General features: G+C 31.8%; 1 protein-coding gene across 4 annotated transcripts in view; it reads right to left on the bottom strand.

Annotated features, from left to right (window-relative positions):
- The window catches only part of LOC114333773 (ATP-binding cassette sub-family C member 4-like), a 91,881-nt gene that overhangs the window by 38,817 nt on the left and 36,984 nt on the right, over positions 1-16,080 (bottom strand). The window contains exons 2-3 of one of the 4 annotated variants that reach the window (XM_028283768.2): positions 15,380-15,545; positions 4,829-5,071 (exon numbers count right to left, since the gene is read on the bottom strand). In XM_028283768.2, the coding sequence (XP_028139569.2) occupies positions 4,829-5,071; positions 15,380-15,456 (320 nt within the window). In that variant the 5' untranslated portion in view covers positions 15,457-15,545. Of the gene's footprint in view, positions 1-4,828; positions 5,072-11,569; positions 11,719-15,379; positions 15,727-16,080 lie in introns of those variants that run through there. The other 3 variants (XM_050644058.1, XM_028283770.2, XM_050644060.1) reach the window with 3 other exon arrangements.

Here is a 16,080-nt window from a genome sequence, read left to right as displayed (position 1 = left end):
AATTTGATTAACGTTTCGACGTCCAAATCGGGTGTGGTTGTCAAAGTACAAAATACTACAGTAGTATTTTGTATTTTGACAACGACACCCGATTTGGGCGTCAAAACGTTAATAAAATTATTTTTTTCAATTTAATTGTGGCTTATTTCACATCTAAATAGTTAATTATACTTTCTTATATTTTTTGTAGTGTTTATTTTTTCTCGTTTAGTAATTTATTTATTATTGTTATTTCTTAATAACTGCTTCTTTTAATCTATTGACCATTTTGGAAAATGTGATGTGAAACTAGCCACCAAGTTTACCTAATAAATCATAATATTGCTATTAGGTCTGGATCCCGCGTATGAAAAAAAAGTTGATTAATAGCAAGCTGAAAATTTGTTAATAGCTTAAGGGTGTCTAGTCGGATAAACTTTGATATATCGGAACACTGCAACAGGGGCAGTTTTAATTGTGGAACAGGTTAAAAAATTGGAAGGGTCAGGCCCGAAAACGGCACATTTATTTTGTCCGACAGAACAGACTTAAACTCTCCGAACAGAGATTAAACTCTCATGCAAAAATCAGACTGCTATTTATCACCTGTCATAATTCCTGTCATTTGACATATTCTACATGTTCCACTCATTAAAACGCCCATTTGGTAATAAATAGCAATCTGATTTTGCATGAGAGTTTAATCTGTGTTCGGAGAGTTTAAGTCTGTTCTGTCGGACAAAATACATGTGCCGTTTTCGTGGTCTAACCCTTCCAAATTTTTAACCTGTTCCACATTTAAAACTTCCCCTGTTCCAGTTTTCCCATATATCAAAGTTTGTCCGACTAGACACCCTTAAGCTATTAACAAATTTTCAGCTTGCTATTAATCAACTTTTTTTTCATACGCGGGATCCAGACCTATATAACAATACTACAATTATTCAAATGTTGTTTTGTATTGGCCGACACCACTTCCAGACAAACCTTGAAAATTCATTTCCTGCACCATAATTCACTAAATGGTAATCGACTAGAGAAGCAGGACGGTTTAGAAGATATTAGAAATCAGGAAAGTAAACGACGAAATTACCGGTCAAAGTTAATTCTCTCATTACTCAATTGTGGATCTTAACAACAACAACAACCACGTGCTCCACTTTAACTTTATTTATTTAATATTAACATTATTTGCTTGATTTAAAATTTGAATTAAATGGATGGTTTCCGAGAAGACTATACCGAGAAAATTAACTTAAGAATAAAAAGAATTAGTTTGAAATTGTCATTTAATAAATTAAATGTAACAAATGTGAACATGACAAAGAAAATAATTAGATTCGTAGAAAAACTACAGAAGATAAATTATTCAAAGGAACAATTGTATCGTTTGTTTCGATAAAAAGAGTACATACTTGATTCTTCGTCAACAGTAAAGTAGTTTTTCCATCAGTCATTTCAGTGATTATTTCTTAAATGACTTCGATAGCACAATAAAAGGGAGCAAACAAATTTATACTCCTTCTAATATACTTACCGTTGCACGTCATCCGCGTCATAGCCCGTGACGTCACATGATACCGACACGAAATATTTAGGCGGTGGTGTTTTCTTTTTAGAATCGTTTTGCTAAGTACACTGGAATTACAGCCCCTAGACATATCTTATTATATACGCGTAGAAATAATATTTGAAGTTTTCTATTAATTTTAACTTAAAGAAATACACAAACATATGTTTCATTTAACTTGTGTAAATGGATTATAAAGCGTTTTTCTGAAGCACATTTGTTCGGAACACACTGTAACTGTAATCGAACGAAGGTGATATTTTGGCATAAATTGGTAACATTTATTTGACAATTGCGGTATTTACTGTAAGTATTTGTTTTATTACATTTATTGTTTTTATTATTTACTTTAACGTAAGATTATAACTTAATTCTTGTTGTCTATTTCTAATGTTTTTATTATTTATATTGAACATTAATTTGTTTTGTTGTATAATCCACTTTTGCGATAATTATGTGATCTATTCGATTTAAAATAGATTCAGGATATTTTTATACTTTGGCAACTATGTCAACTTAGATCTCTGACGTAGATAATGACGTGCAACGGTAAGTATATTAGACAGACGACGGACTGTATGTTATATAAGTGACAAAACGGCAAAGTATTTTTCTTATTCTTCTTCAGCTTTTCCCATTTTTAGGGATCGCAGTTCCTTACTCTTCTTCGCCACTTATTTCTTCATTTAAAACTTTCTCTTTCGTCTTTTACCACACAGTTCTTCCATATTTTCCTCTGTTTTCCTCTACATCTCTTTCCCTTAACTTCCAACAGCTGTAGCCTTCGTTTCTGATCTAATCTCTTGTAGTCTTACCCAACATCTACAGTAACATTTTTATTTCAGCTCCTTCCATATTTTTTCCTGAATCTTCTTTGCAGGCCGCATTTCACCGTCGTACATCAAAGCAGACCTCATAAAACTCTTGTATATCTCTCCTTTATTCAACTCGTCCTAATTTTTCCCTATACAATTTGATGTTTTTCAAGCGGCCCAGTGATTTTATAGAAAAGCGGCCTCCCATCCTACTTTTACCTTCTATTATCAGGATGTTTTATTCGTTATTTATAAAATAAAAAAAAACAAAAAAAATAAATTATTTTTAAATCAAATATAAAATTTTGACTTCAATGATTTTTTTTTAATAAGAATAAGCAATGTTACAAATAATAAATTACATATGTATGACAATTTTGTATGCACTCATTGTATTGTAAGGCAGAAACCATAATTTCCTGAATAAATATATAGGAATTTAATGTAATTAAGATAAAAGTAAAATAGAATTTTAAGAATTTTTCAATTATGTAGTAAGTTGAATTTTAGTAAATCAATTATACAGTGAGGACGTTTGAGTTGGAATAAATTCATTATCTCGAGAAGGGGCGAGTTTGGAGAGAAATCCTGAGACAGGTCGATTTCTATTTTTAAATTATGACTTTTTGGCATATATGTCATACTAGTGATGTCATACATCTGGGCGTGATGACGTAATCGATGATTTTTTTTAAATGAGAGCAGGAGTCGTATGATACCTCATTTGAAAAGTTATTTAATTCTCTATTCAGTAGTATAAATTTTAACATAATTATTTATACAGGGAGTCCAAAAAAATTTTTTTAATTAAATTAATTGAGATAAAAAGGAGAATGTATGTAATTCATTTATTTCAAAATACATTTGAGTGCTGTCAGGAAACAGAAAGAAATGTTTATTTGACAAATAAACATTGCTTTTTGCTTAAATTCAATGTTAAAACTGCCACCCACCTTTGAATTTAAGCGAAAAGCAATGTATATTTGTGAAATAAACAATATTACCTGTTTTTATGATAGCAGAAAAATGTATTGTGAATTAAATAAATTGCTTACATTCTTCTTTTTGTGTAAATTAATTTAATAAAATATTTTTTTTTGTACACCCTGTATAAATAATTATATTAATGTTTATATTGCGGAATAGATAATTAAATATCCTTTCAAATGAGCTATCACACAACCCCTAATCTCATTTAAAAAAATCATCGATTACGTCATCACGCCCAGATGGAAGACATCACGAGTACGATGTACATACCAAAAAGTCATAATTTAAAAATAAAAATCGACCTGTCTCAGCATTTCTCTTCAAATTCGTCCATTCTCGAGATAATGAATTTATTCCAACTCAAACGTCCTCACTGTATAAGAGAGTCCAAATACAAGTACAGTGCAAATACTTTAATTTAACAATATTTAAATGTTAATACAACCCAACAAATCTAAACATACTGGCCCAATAATAAACTGGGAATAACCCAATAATAGACTTGGGAAGGTCGAGGCTCTTTCATAGGGCTGTAGCACCATTGATGATGATGAATCTAAACATTATTTTGCAATTATTTTATAAAATAATTACTTAACTCTCGATCAATAATTTCCGCATTAAAGTAGATTTTTGAGCAAATTCGTCGATTATTTCATCATTTTTAAGCTCATACAAAGCTAATACCTATTTTTCTATAGCCATTAGCATAAATGTTTCCAAGTGGACTTGTGTTAAAGTACTTCTTAACAGATTTGTTATATAGTTCTACGTTGAAAAGTTTCTTTCGCAAGATACATGTGCCATTGAAAGAGTTAATAAATGCTTATATACTATATTTAAATTTGGATAAGCATACTGATATAAGTTGTACTTATGCAAACAGCAAGATCTTTACATTTTTAGTACCACACGGAGGTGAAGTTTTCACGATATCAACAACAATTGTTACTTCATGTTCATTATCATTTAGATCAGTAATAGCATCCTTCATATTTTATGTAGACTGAACATATTCATCATTAACTCGATTTTTTATAATTTTAGTATTTTGCAATATTCTATTTTTTAATACAAATTTAACACAAAAAATTAATTTTTTTGAAATGTTTTTGAAATTAAAAAAAAACATTTTTTTTTTGTTACATCTAAAATATTTTGTGAAAAAACCTATTTGACCGGCCTCAAGAGGCCGTGGCTTCTCGGTGATTGCACCGATTCATTTATATGGCCAGCACGCCACTGCCTTCTCCAACCTTCCAACTTCTCCAAAATTTATTTGCTCTCAGTAATGATTCAACATAAGATCTTAAGACTTTCCATTAAGTCTAGAAAAAAACGTTATCACCAACAATTTTTATCATTATTATTGTGATATCTATTCAAGCGTCGAATATTATGTAACATATTGTTTTAAAAAAACGGTTCTAAAATAACAGATTTTGTACAAGTGAATAATTTAAGTACTATTTACCTATTAAATATTTTCCAGCATAAATGTATACACCCGATCAGAATATACCTCTTCCCAAACCTGGCCCACATGAGTCGATATATTGAAGGGTTCCTTTCTTTCTTTGCTTTGTTTTCGATTATCCATTGTCTCTCCAATTTGTCTCCACATTTAGCCGAGCTACATGCTTTAAGGACATCGTATAGGTCGTCTTCTTCGAGGTCGTTGTTTTTGTAAGCTTTTTTGAATAAACTTACTGTGTACCTGGAAGTTAAAAATAAGTTTTTTGTAAAATTTTGGTCAAAACATGGTCTTTTTAACATGGAAGTCAAAAATAGGTATACAAATAGAGAAATTGAATAAGGTTTCAAAGAAGACATCAAGGCAGTTAGAAACCATTCTGAACAATCTTCAAAATGGTTATGGGTCATTCCATTTCAAATCACTCAATTTTGGAGCAAAAAAAATTTTGGACCTCCGATTTGTCTGAAAATTGGTATATAGCTTCTGCGGGACGTAAAAATAAGATATTTAAGGTCAAAAAATTGTCTTCTTCTTTTTTCTCAAAATGTTATTTTATGCGATTTTACAGTGATTTGGTGTTTATTTATACAAATTTGCATTTTCTATTGTAAAGTATCAATGGAAAACATAATATTTTAATAGAAGGGACATTATATGGTATTATAACAAGTTACTTTGATTCAAAACAAGCTTTTGATCGAATTTTATAGTGTAGAAAACGTTAAATTACCGTTTTTTACATTTTTCTCCATTCCCAAAATACATCATAATCGATTTAGCTGAAAATTTGCCCACAGATAGACAAAACATATCACTTTAAATAGTGAGAAGGATTTGAATTATATTACAATACCAAAAAAGTTACATGCAATATTATAGTCAAAAATGTAGGCGTCTACTGTAAGTGCAATTAACTCGAAAATATCGACCTCACGACAAAAATGTTAAAAAGAAATTGTAATAATTGTAAATACGATTTATTTGGAACAATTTCAGTTCCTACCTTCTTGTCGAAAAGTTAAAAATGGCGGAGATATTGAGCAAAACAGGTTCTCCTTTAAAATCAAGATGGCGGCTAACGTAACGGAGGAATTCATTCGTGATTTTAAATTTAGGCTACTATTGACTCCCCGAAAGATCAGAAAAATAAAATTTTGGGCAGCTTGGCATTCAAGGTCAAATTCTAGCCCGACTGGACTAATATTTACTTTTGATCTGATATTACTGCATGTAACTTTTTTGGTATTGTAATATAATTCAAATACTTCTAACCACTTAAAGTCCTATCTTTTGGCTATCTGTGGGCAAATTTTCAGCCAAATCGATGATGATGTATTTTGTGAATGGAGGAAAATGTAAAAAACGGTATTTTAACGTTTTTTACACTATAAAATTTGATCAAAAACTTGTTTTGATTCAAAATAACTTGTTATAATGCCATATAATGACATTTTTGAGTCCTTTCTATTAAAATATTATGTTTTTCATTGATACTTTACGACAGAAAATGCAAATTTGTTTAAATAAACACCAAATCACTGTAAAATCGCATAAAATAACATTTTGAGAAAAAAGAAGAAGAAGATTTTTTGACCTTAAATATCTTATTTTTACGTCCCGCAGAAGCTATATTATACCAATTTTCAGACAAATCGCAGATCCAAAATTTTTTGCCTGAGTGATTTGACATGGAATGCACATTATACAAACGGCGTATGAAAGCAAACGAAACAAAATCAACACATTCTTTCTCTAAAAGAAACATGTCCACCAGTCCAAATGAACAGCCACACTTTACCTCAAGCTGGTGCCTAAAGTTAAATAATCAGCAATGCATCTGGACAGAAGATTGACTTATCGAAAACATATCACAAAGAGTCATCTAAGGAAGTAGGACTTGTGGCGGCTAGCTTCAATTACTATTTTTTAATTGCTAATTTTAGTTATTAACTTATTCCTCTTAAACGAAATAATACTCTGATAATACGCTTCATTTAAAATTCACATTAACTCTGCTCTCTTCTAGGTCTCTTGCCGCCATCCGCCATTGTTTCATCAATATCGTTGCGCGAACTTCTCCGTGGTCGTCCTCTCTTTCTTCTTTCAGGAGGGATCCATTCCAGTACTTTTCTAGGCCATCTGTATGGCATTCTTTTAACATGTCCGAACCAGATTAATTGTTTTCTTTCTATGTCTTCATTGATATTTCGTTCCATTTTCATTTCGTTTCTTATTTGTTCGTTTCTAATTCTCTCCAGTTTCGATCTACCGCAGCTTCGTCTCAGATAATCCATTTCTGTCGTCATAAGTTTGTTTCTGTTAGCTTTGGTGACGTCCCATACTTCCGAACATTAAAGTGTAATACTTTGGACTATACCTACTTCCGTAAATGTGTTTTTTGGTTTCTCGTCGAATTGTTTTTTGCCAGAGAAGAGAGTTTAAGGCACGGGTCGCTGTTATGCCCTTGTTTATTCTTTCCCTGATTTCATCTGCGATAATCTTATTGAAAATGACCCCCAAATATTTGCAGGATTGCACGCCTTTTATTTTGTCGTCTTCCAAGACTAGATCGCATATTTCATCTGTTCCCACTGAGAGATATTCACATTTTCTCATATTCATGTTTACCTGCCACCTCATATTCTTCTTGCAGTTTTCTTATCATATAGCTTAAATATAGTATAGCATACAGTTTAAAAATACCAGATCTAATTTCCCATTAAAAATAGTTTTTTACCAGATCTAATAAATTACATTTAACAAGCCTCTTTATGTCAATAAATCAGTTTTTAAATGGACCCTCTTAAAAACCACATGTGACAACATAAATGTTTTTAGTTTTGTTCAGCCACCAGTCACATTTCAGCGGGCATCGGAAAAAGGTCTACAAACACCCTCTTCGAGAATTCTGTTTACGCTGTTTTACCGAAATAAATATATTATTGACAGTTTGTTGTTTTACATTTATTTATTATTATTTTATTTGTTTCCGTGGACAATAAGATTATCACACGCACCACAACCACACCACGGAACAGACTTAATAATGTCAATTATATTGGATTATAGTTTGAAAAAAGGTGGTGGTGACATGTTGATGATTACAGCAATTGAATGCCAGTCCAGGGAAGGATTCTACGAAGATAAGAATATCTTTCTGCATTTTATGTTTTAACGAGAGTACCGTACCCTAACTTACTTGTGAGATTTTGATTAAGCAATTATAAATTCACGTCAACAGACATCACGACTATGAAACTATGACTATGAACTATGAAATGAACTCAAATGTGGGGCTGGTCTCTATTTATTACAGTTGACCAGATTAACTAATATTCGAAGAGTAATAGGAACATTCCAAGAGGGTACTTAACAAAAAGGGTGATGCTGGGTTTATATTAGGCCAATGATTTCATGCAATTTTAATATAATTACACCGAGACGTTTTTAATTACAGGGGAGATTTGAAAATAGAGCGTAGTCTAGGCAATTCTCTTCTTCTTCATGTACCATGTCCTTTAAGAACGTTGGTTACCATCATAGCTATCTTAATTTTATTCGCTGTCAACCTAAATAGCACGCTTGTATCAACACCCTAGATACCTATCTCGCAAGTTCTTCAACTATGAAGTTATTCTTCGTCCTAGACTGCGTTTGTCTGCTATTTTCCCTTGCATAATATTTTGTAGTAACCTATATTATTTGGGACCACTAATTACTTATCCGAAATACTCAAGCTTTCTCTTCTGGATTCTTTTTATAATCTCAGTAGTCTTCCTGAGACCTTCTAGTATTGTGGAATTTCGAATCTTCTTCACCCAAGAAACTTTCAAAATTCTTCTACAGCACCACATTTCGAAAACGAAAGGCGATTTAGATCGATTTTATTCACAGTCAAGACTCGACACCATAAAGTAAGATCGAGAACACGTAGCAACGAAGTGGGAGGATTCTCAATGCCAATTTTAGGTCTGTGAACATACCTTGGACATTCTTCTAAAAGCGGCTCTGGCCTGCTCTATCCTAGATTTAATTTCGACGTGACTCTCTGCGTTACAATTGAACTGATACCCAAGGTAAACAATTTGGTTAACTTGCTCAGGTTTGTTATTATTTACATATATAGGCGGCTTTATATTCTGTTTTTTAGTTCTTACGATTATTTTAGTTTTCCATCTCCAGTATGTTCAGATCCAGACCTGATTCCTTACAACTCGCAACGACACTATCAAATAATGTTTGCAGATCTTGAGTAAAAGCTAAGAGTATTGTGTCGTCTGAATATTACAAATTATTGATGACTTCACCGTTTACAAAATTATTTTTCCTTGTTTTTCAGAAAGTGCATTTCTGAAATTTTTTTCGGAGTAAATGTTGAAAAGCGGGGGCGATAAGAGGCATCCCTGCCGTGCTCCTAAAGGCAGAGAATAGGCAATAAAACTGTTTATATACTAGAAAGGGAAGTTGCTATCGGGCATAAGTATTACACATTTTTCCAACTAGACTAAACACACGCAAGTTGATGATATAAAAATCAAGAAATAATGTTGCTGAGTATTGTATTGTACAGGTCTAAGCAAAATTTTAAATTCAAGACAAGTAGAAGGCTGTATTATACAGGGTGTTTGGTAAAGAAGGGGCCATATCTTAACCCTGTAAGCGCGCTTGTTGCTCTCAAGCAACGTTGACTTCAAACTGCTAAATTTCCATATAAGTCGAATTTTACCACAGTAGGACGGTGTGGTATGCAAGCAACAACCTTTCGTCTATGATTTGAGCATGTGCGCCACCTGTATTAAAATAGTTTAACTTAGGAAACATAATTTCGAGTGTGAGATTTCAACAGCAGTGTCATAGTGCCGACGTTGATAGTTAAATATAAACAAATCGGTATCTAAAAACATGTATTTTGCTGTAATATTTTCAGACTACATTTAGGAAAGGTGTACATATTTATAATCTACAAGATACAGTTACTTTCTATTTTGAGAAGTTTTAGCAAAAACTTCACCTAAAAAGTATGTTGCTTGGAATCAACATTGAGGCTAAGTGGTAATGGTAAAAACATCAATTTTCTTTTCATAAATATAGATATTCCTCTTCTTACGTGTTATTAAAAAATAACGAGCTACGTAGTTCCTGTTAGGGCAGATGTATTAGATACAGAAAATATATCCAATGATGAGGACATCGAAAGTAAGCATTTTGATAAGTGTTTAGTTGCAGATTGGGGAGATGAATATTATGAAATGCAAATAGGTAGAACTAAATTTATGTAGTTGGTAATAGAAGAATCTGATATTGATCAGGCAGAAATAGCTTTGGAAGAGCTACAACCCAAGAAAATGAAAATACCTAATGAATATTATACAAATATCTTAAAAAAAGTTTAAAATGGACATAGCTGAATCTTTTTACCAAACAGGTAAAATAAAAAAGAAGGGCGGCCTTCACTGAACGAGATGGTCGAAAAAATTGTAACTCCTACGAAAAGTCGACCATATGACATCACTAGGAAAGACAACGTAGGACATTGACTTATCTATAGACCAAAAGGAAGATGCCGCTTTTGCAAGAATGGCTACGCGACAATACTGTGTCAAAAATGTGACATGAGACTATACTTTACACAGGCCAATAATTGTTTTTTTAATTTTCATAACTCCATAAATTTTCAACTTTGTTTTTTCTTATAACTTTGTAGTTCAAGTTTGCTTATTTCTGTAGTTTTTCTTACATATTGTAAGCCCTAAAAAATTACTTTTGTTAGTGGTGATCCCCCGTTTGCACAATACAAAAATTTTAACCTCAAACTCTTAGTGTTGCTTTGGAGCAACGTTCTCATTATACCACTAATGGATAATGTTACTTGAGAGCAACATTTTCAAACTCCACTTTTTATACAAAAATTGCATATACCAACCCGACTGATGCGTTCATAGTCGCTTAAAAACACGAATTTTTAGAATTTTATTTCAATGAATTTAAGGTGTGACGATTACAGGGTTAACCTTAGATTCCTGAGCTTAAAAGAGGTCGATTTAAGCTAACTTACCTTAGTACGAAAGTTACTAATAACTGAAATACAGGGTGTCAAAGTTAAACTTTTATTTTATTTATCCTTGAATATTTCCTGACAGGCATGAGATAACAACACTAAATTTGGTAGGCGGAGGTTTTTTGGGACGAGAAACCTAAATTCGTCACCAAGAATGATGTATTTATTACCCAGAGGGCGCCACATACGTTTTTTAGCGCTAATTTAATACGTTCAATTTTTTTATCCCCCACTCTACTTACTTTTTGAATCAAAATTTTTATTCTCCTAATATTTTTACTTAAAAAAGATATACTACATTCATCTCGCTAAACTTAACCGTTTTCGAAATAAACGCATTTTAAATCTGCTATGCAACATAAATGTTTGCATAATATCATTGTAGTTATACCCGAAAAATAAACTTAAAGCCATAATAATTTCCAAAAATGTATCGCAAATTTCTTCTAATGGAATTTGCATTTAATGTCCGACTGGTATATCATTTGACAAATAATGACATGATTTCGAAGTCAGTTAAATACGATATAATGCCCTAGTCCCAGTGCGTTATTTTGAAAAATAACGCCCTGTGGCGTTAAATTTAAATAACTAGTTAAATACTAGTTGAAAAATAAAAACCTAAGTAAAACTATGGTAACCACAATTACGTTACAATTATTGCTGGTAAATGTACTTACATATTTGAAAACTAAATAATTCAAAATTCATTCAAATTTTTTGCATAATAAAGAAGAATTTAGTCGGACATGAAGTGTTGAATGCACCACGGGTATTATAGATAATAACGCTTTCGGTCAACGTATATACCTCGGGCCATAGGCCCTCGATATATTATACACCATTGACCTCAAGCGTTATTATCCTTATAATACCCTTGGTACCTTAGTAACTATTTCGGGTGTAACTACAATGATATTATGCAAAAAATTATGTTGCATCGCAGATTTAAAATGCGTTTATTTCGAAAACGGCTAAGTTTAGCGAGATGAATGTAGTATATCTTTTTTAGATAATATTAAGAGAAATATTAAGAGAATAAAAATGTTGATTCAAAAAGTATGTAGATGGGGGATAAAAAAATTGAACGTATTAAATGAGCGCTGAAAGACGTATGTGGCGCCCTCCGGGTGAAACATCATTTTTAGTGGCGAATTTAAATTTCTTGCCTTATAAAAGCCTCGCTTACCAAATTTCGTGTTCTTAGCTCATGCCTGTCAGGAAATATTCAAGAATAAATAAAATAAAAATTTAACTTTGACACCCTGTATTTCAGTAATAATCAACTTTCGTACTAAGGTAAATTAGCTTAAATCGACCTATTTTGAACTCAGGAATCTAAGGTTAAGCTATGCCCATTCTTTACCAAACACCCTGTATAAAGAGTAGAAACAAGAACAACAAAATATGGAGCACACAGTCGAGAAGTATTCTATAGAGCTTTTCATTCACAGTCATTTGTTTCGAGCTTCTGTCATGTGTCACATAATATTAATATATCTACGTCATACGTTATTGGTATATACCAATGATACACACCAAAGACGTATGACGGAGATATATTAATATCATGTGACACATGACAGAAGCTCGAAACAAATGACAATCGATGAAAAGCCCTATTGCTAATTTTTAAAACAAGACAGATAAAAAATACCACAAAAACAGATAAAAAATATGTATGAAAATCAATGCTTTTATATCAAAAATACCACCACACGTGAAAACTAATCATTAATTGCAGGTAATAATACTACTCCCCTTGATTACATCATAATAAAAAACAATTAAAACACAAATAAACAAAGCCATTAAACGTTTTGGAATGTGAAAAGAAAAAAATACATTTGAATTATATTATAAAACAAGTAATAAACTCATCTCAACTCAACTCAACTTAAAAAATTATTTTAATTCCATATGTTAAATTCAGTAGGTACCTACTTTTGTTTGATGTAACCAATTTTAATAGTTATTTATGATATAAGTGTTAAAAGTAAGTACACGTTTAAGGCACGCATGTGAAAGTTTGCAGAATGAGCGATAGCGAGTTCTGCAAATCACATGAGTGCCTTAAAAATGTACTTTTTAACACGCATATCATACAATATTTTTTCTACAAAGGTAATTACAGGACAATATCTACAAAAACTTTTACTTGAACTTGACTGACATTCCATTTTTATATTTTTTTGACATTACATCAAAATTGCCTATACGGTCAATACGAACTCCAGTGCCTTAAAAATATTTTAAAGCACTAGTGCCTTAAAGTAGCATTTTTACGCTCGTATAGAGTGCTAAAAATTGCATTTTTAACACGGTTGTAGAAGAAAGCTTTTAAAACAACTTTGTTAACTACATAACAAAATAGGCAGGTTGTAAGATCTCACAAGGTTTTGGAATTAATAAACAATTAAGTCAGTCTAGCTGTCTCTCTCCAAAAGAAACTCCTGAAATTAGAAATGTAATTTTTTTTTCTTTCTAAAAGTATTATTTTAATTAAAATTATATATTTTTAACGTAAAATATAGTCCGCAACCGTCCAATTACAAATATTACGGTTTATAAAAAAATTTGGTATTTCACACAAAATATACAACAAAACAAAACACAAGGCAATAACAATAAGAAACAAAAACCTCAACACATACTAGGTATCCAATTATTGAAGAACCATACAACAGACAGTACACAGAGAATTAGACAAAAATTTAGGAAATATTGACCACTATAGAAATACTGAGTCCGATGAGGTTAAGGTTCTGTGGAAAATTGTTAAAGAGCAAATTAACAATGGAATAGAAAAACACCTTAAAACAACACCCAGAACTAACAAACAAGAATAGATAATAAAAGATATTTTACAGTTAATGGGCAAACGAAGAGAATATAAAGGATAAGATGACAAGGACAAAGAATACACAAGACTAAATAAAATAATTCGAAAAAAAATAACCGAGATGAACTGCAATAAAGGTACGGTTTTTTTAATGTACACAAAAAAAGTAAAATAACTCACGTCGACTAAAAAGAAAACAGTCTTACCACGAACTACAGTCGAACCCGCTTATTGGAATAGCCTTCGTGCCAAGGAAAGTATTCTTATAACCGGGATATTCTAATAATCGTTCATTGGTGGCTAGTAGAAACGTTTCGGTACCTCAAATTTCTATTCCTTAAAGCAGAATATTCCTATTATAACAGGTATTCTATTAAGCGGGTTCGACTGTATATCAAAATACTTTTTAACGGCATATGAAAAGAACCAAGAAAATTTAACAACAACGAAGGAATTCAGAAATTCTGGAAACCGAAATTACAAATGTTTCTAATCAACTCAAACAAATAAGAGATCAGGTCCAGGTGGAATATATCTAGAAACGTTAAAATTAATAAGCGAAAAAAACATCGAGATATTTGTCAATCGCATTTCTTTTCTTCAATCGCATTTCTAATACAGGAAAATTACCGGATAAAAAACTGGTTAGAATCAATATTTAAGTTTGCACGAGGTCGGTTTGGATGGGAAGGATCTAGAAGGAAATGAGTAGAAATTAGGAGAGGAGTTAGACCAGGAAGTGTTTTGCCACCCTTGCTATTTATTAGTTATTCCGAGTTTCTATTTAAAAAAGCACTGGGGGATTCTAAAGATGGTGTCAAAGTAAATGGAGTATAATATATCAACAGGGATAATTACACCGATAATACGGTGTTGATTATGGGTTCCCACTTGGGTCTATGGGGTTCATCGACAGAACAATTTGGTCTGTAAGCAATTTGGTATGAAAATAAACATTAAGAAAACCAAAGTGTACCTCAAAATGAAAAAACCTACGAAATCTACGAAAAAACCAAAATGTACCTAGACTTTGGGATGCTGTAATGGTTACAAGTACTTGGGATGTTGAAATGATAGTAGTTTAAATGCTGACCTAGAAATAAGATCAACAATGGAACAGATCGAGAAGAAAACAATAAAAATTCGAAATTCGGCTACGTTTATAAAATTGCCACGTCTGGTTGACTCTTCTGTATGCAGTTGAAACGCGGACCCTTAAAATATTACCTGTAAATATATTGGAGGCCTTTAAAATACCGAAAAATCCTCAGGATTTCATAGACATCGAATGCCTCAAACGAAGAAGTACTGCATAGAATAGGCAAGGAACGAGAACTTTTTAACACAATGAAAGTTAGAAATATATCATATCTAGGCTACATACTGAGAAATGATAAGTACTAATATGCTCAACTAATAGTAAAAGGAGAGAGAAAGAGAGGACTAGGAAGAAAAAGCCGATCGTGGCTAAGAAACATCCGACAATGGACAAAGCTAAATTTTGAATAGTCAATAATAACAACTGGAGACAGACAAAAGTTTGTAATTGCAGTAGCTAATTTCAATTGAGGAGAAGGCAGTTTAAGAAGAAGAAGAAGAAGAAGAAAAATCATATAATATTTTTATACATTAATAAAAAATTACTTACGCAAAGCTGAGTAACGAAAAAATATTGGCAGTCTCCCTTGGATTTCGCTTCCTCTTCTTCTGCTCGCAATGGTCCATCTTGTATCATCAACTATTCATTGAACGCACCTGATGAATTTCCAGAACAAAACAAAAATTCCGTTAACACAGTTTCGCTGGCAATTTTCCTTAAAAGAAAAGTTTATGTAACACCGACGAAATACAATAGCGCTATAAAAAAACATAATTATCAAAGTTTATAGTGTTAGATTTGAAGCTGGTTATATTTGGAGTATCAATGTTAAAATATGTGTCACGTCTTTTAAATGACAATACATACTTTAACGATTTTAAAGAGGAAATGTCTATATACAAGTGGTTCAATGTAATAATAACGTGCCAATTACGATTCTATATGAGGTGGATTCATACAGAAGAAGATGGTAGGGGTAAAAGTTCAGTTCACGATTTTCAGCGTGGGTTTTACATCTAATTTTCTTTTTTTATCCCAATACAGGAAAAACCTTAAAAAACTGTTATTAACATTTTGTAATACCTTATTGGTGCATAATTTGTTGTAATTAATAAATACACAAATTGATCTGATTTTGCCTATGTACAGGGTGATCATATTTTGTGATAAAGTCATTTGTTCTATTTATTATAGCATTAAAAATCATTTACAAAAATAGGAGACAATTGTCACATTCACATTTTAAAATA

The sequence above is a fragment of the Diabrotica virgifera genome, chromosome 1, assembly GCF_917563875.1.
Source record: "Diabrotica virgifera virgifera chromosome 1, PGI_DIABVI_V3a".
NCBI lineage: Eukaryota > Metazoa > Arthropoda > Insecta > Coleoptera > Chrysomelidae > Diabrotica > Diabrotica virgifera.
The sequence above is the reverse complement of the archived record's forward strand: the minus strand, read 5'-3'. Positions and strand labels throughout refer to the sequence as shown.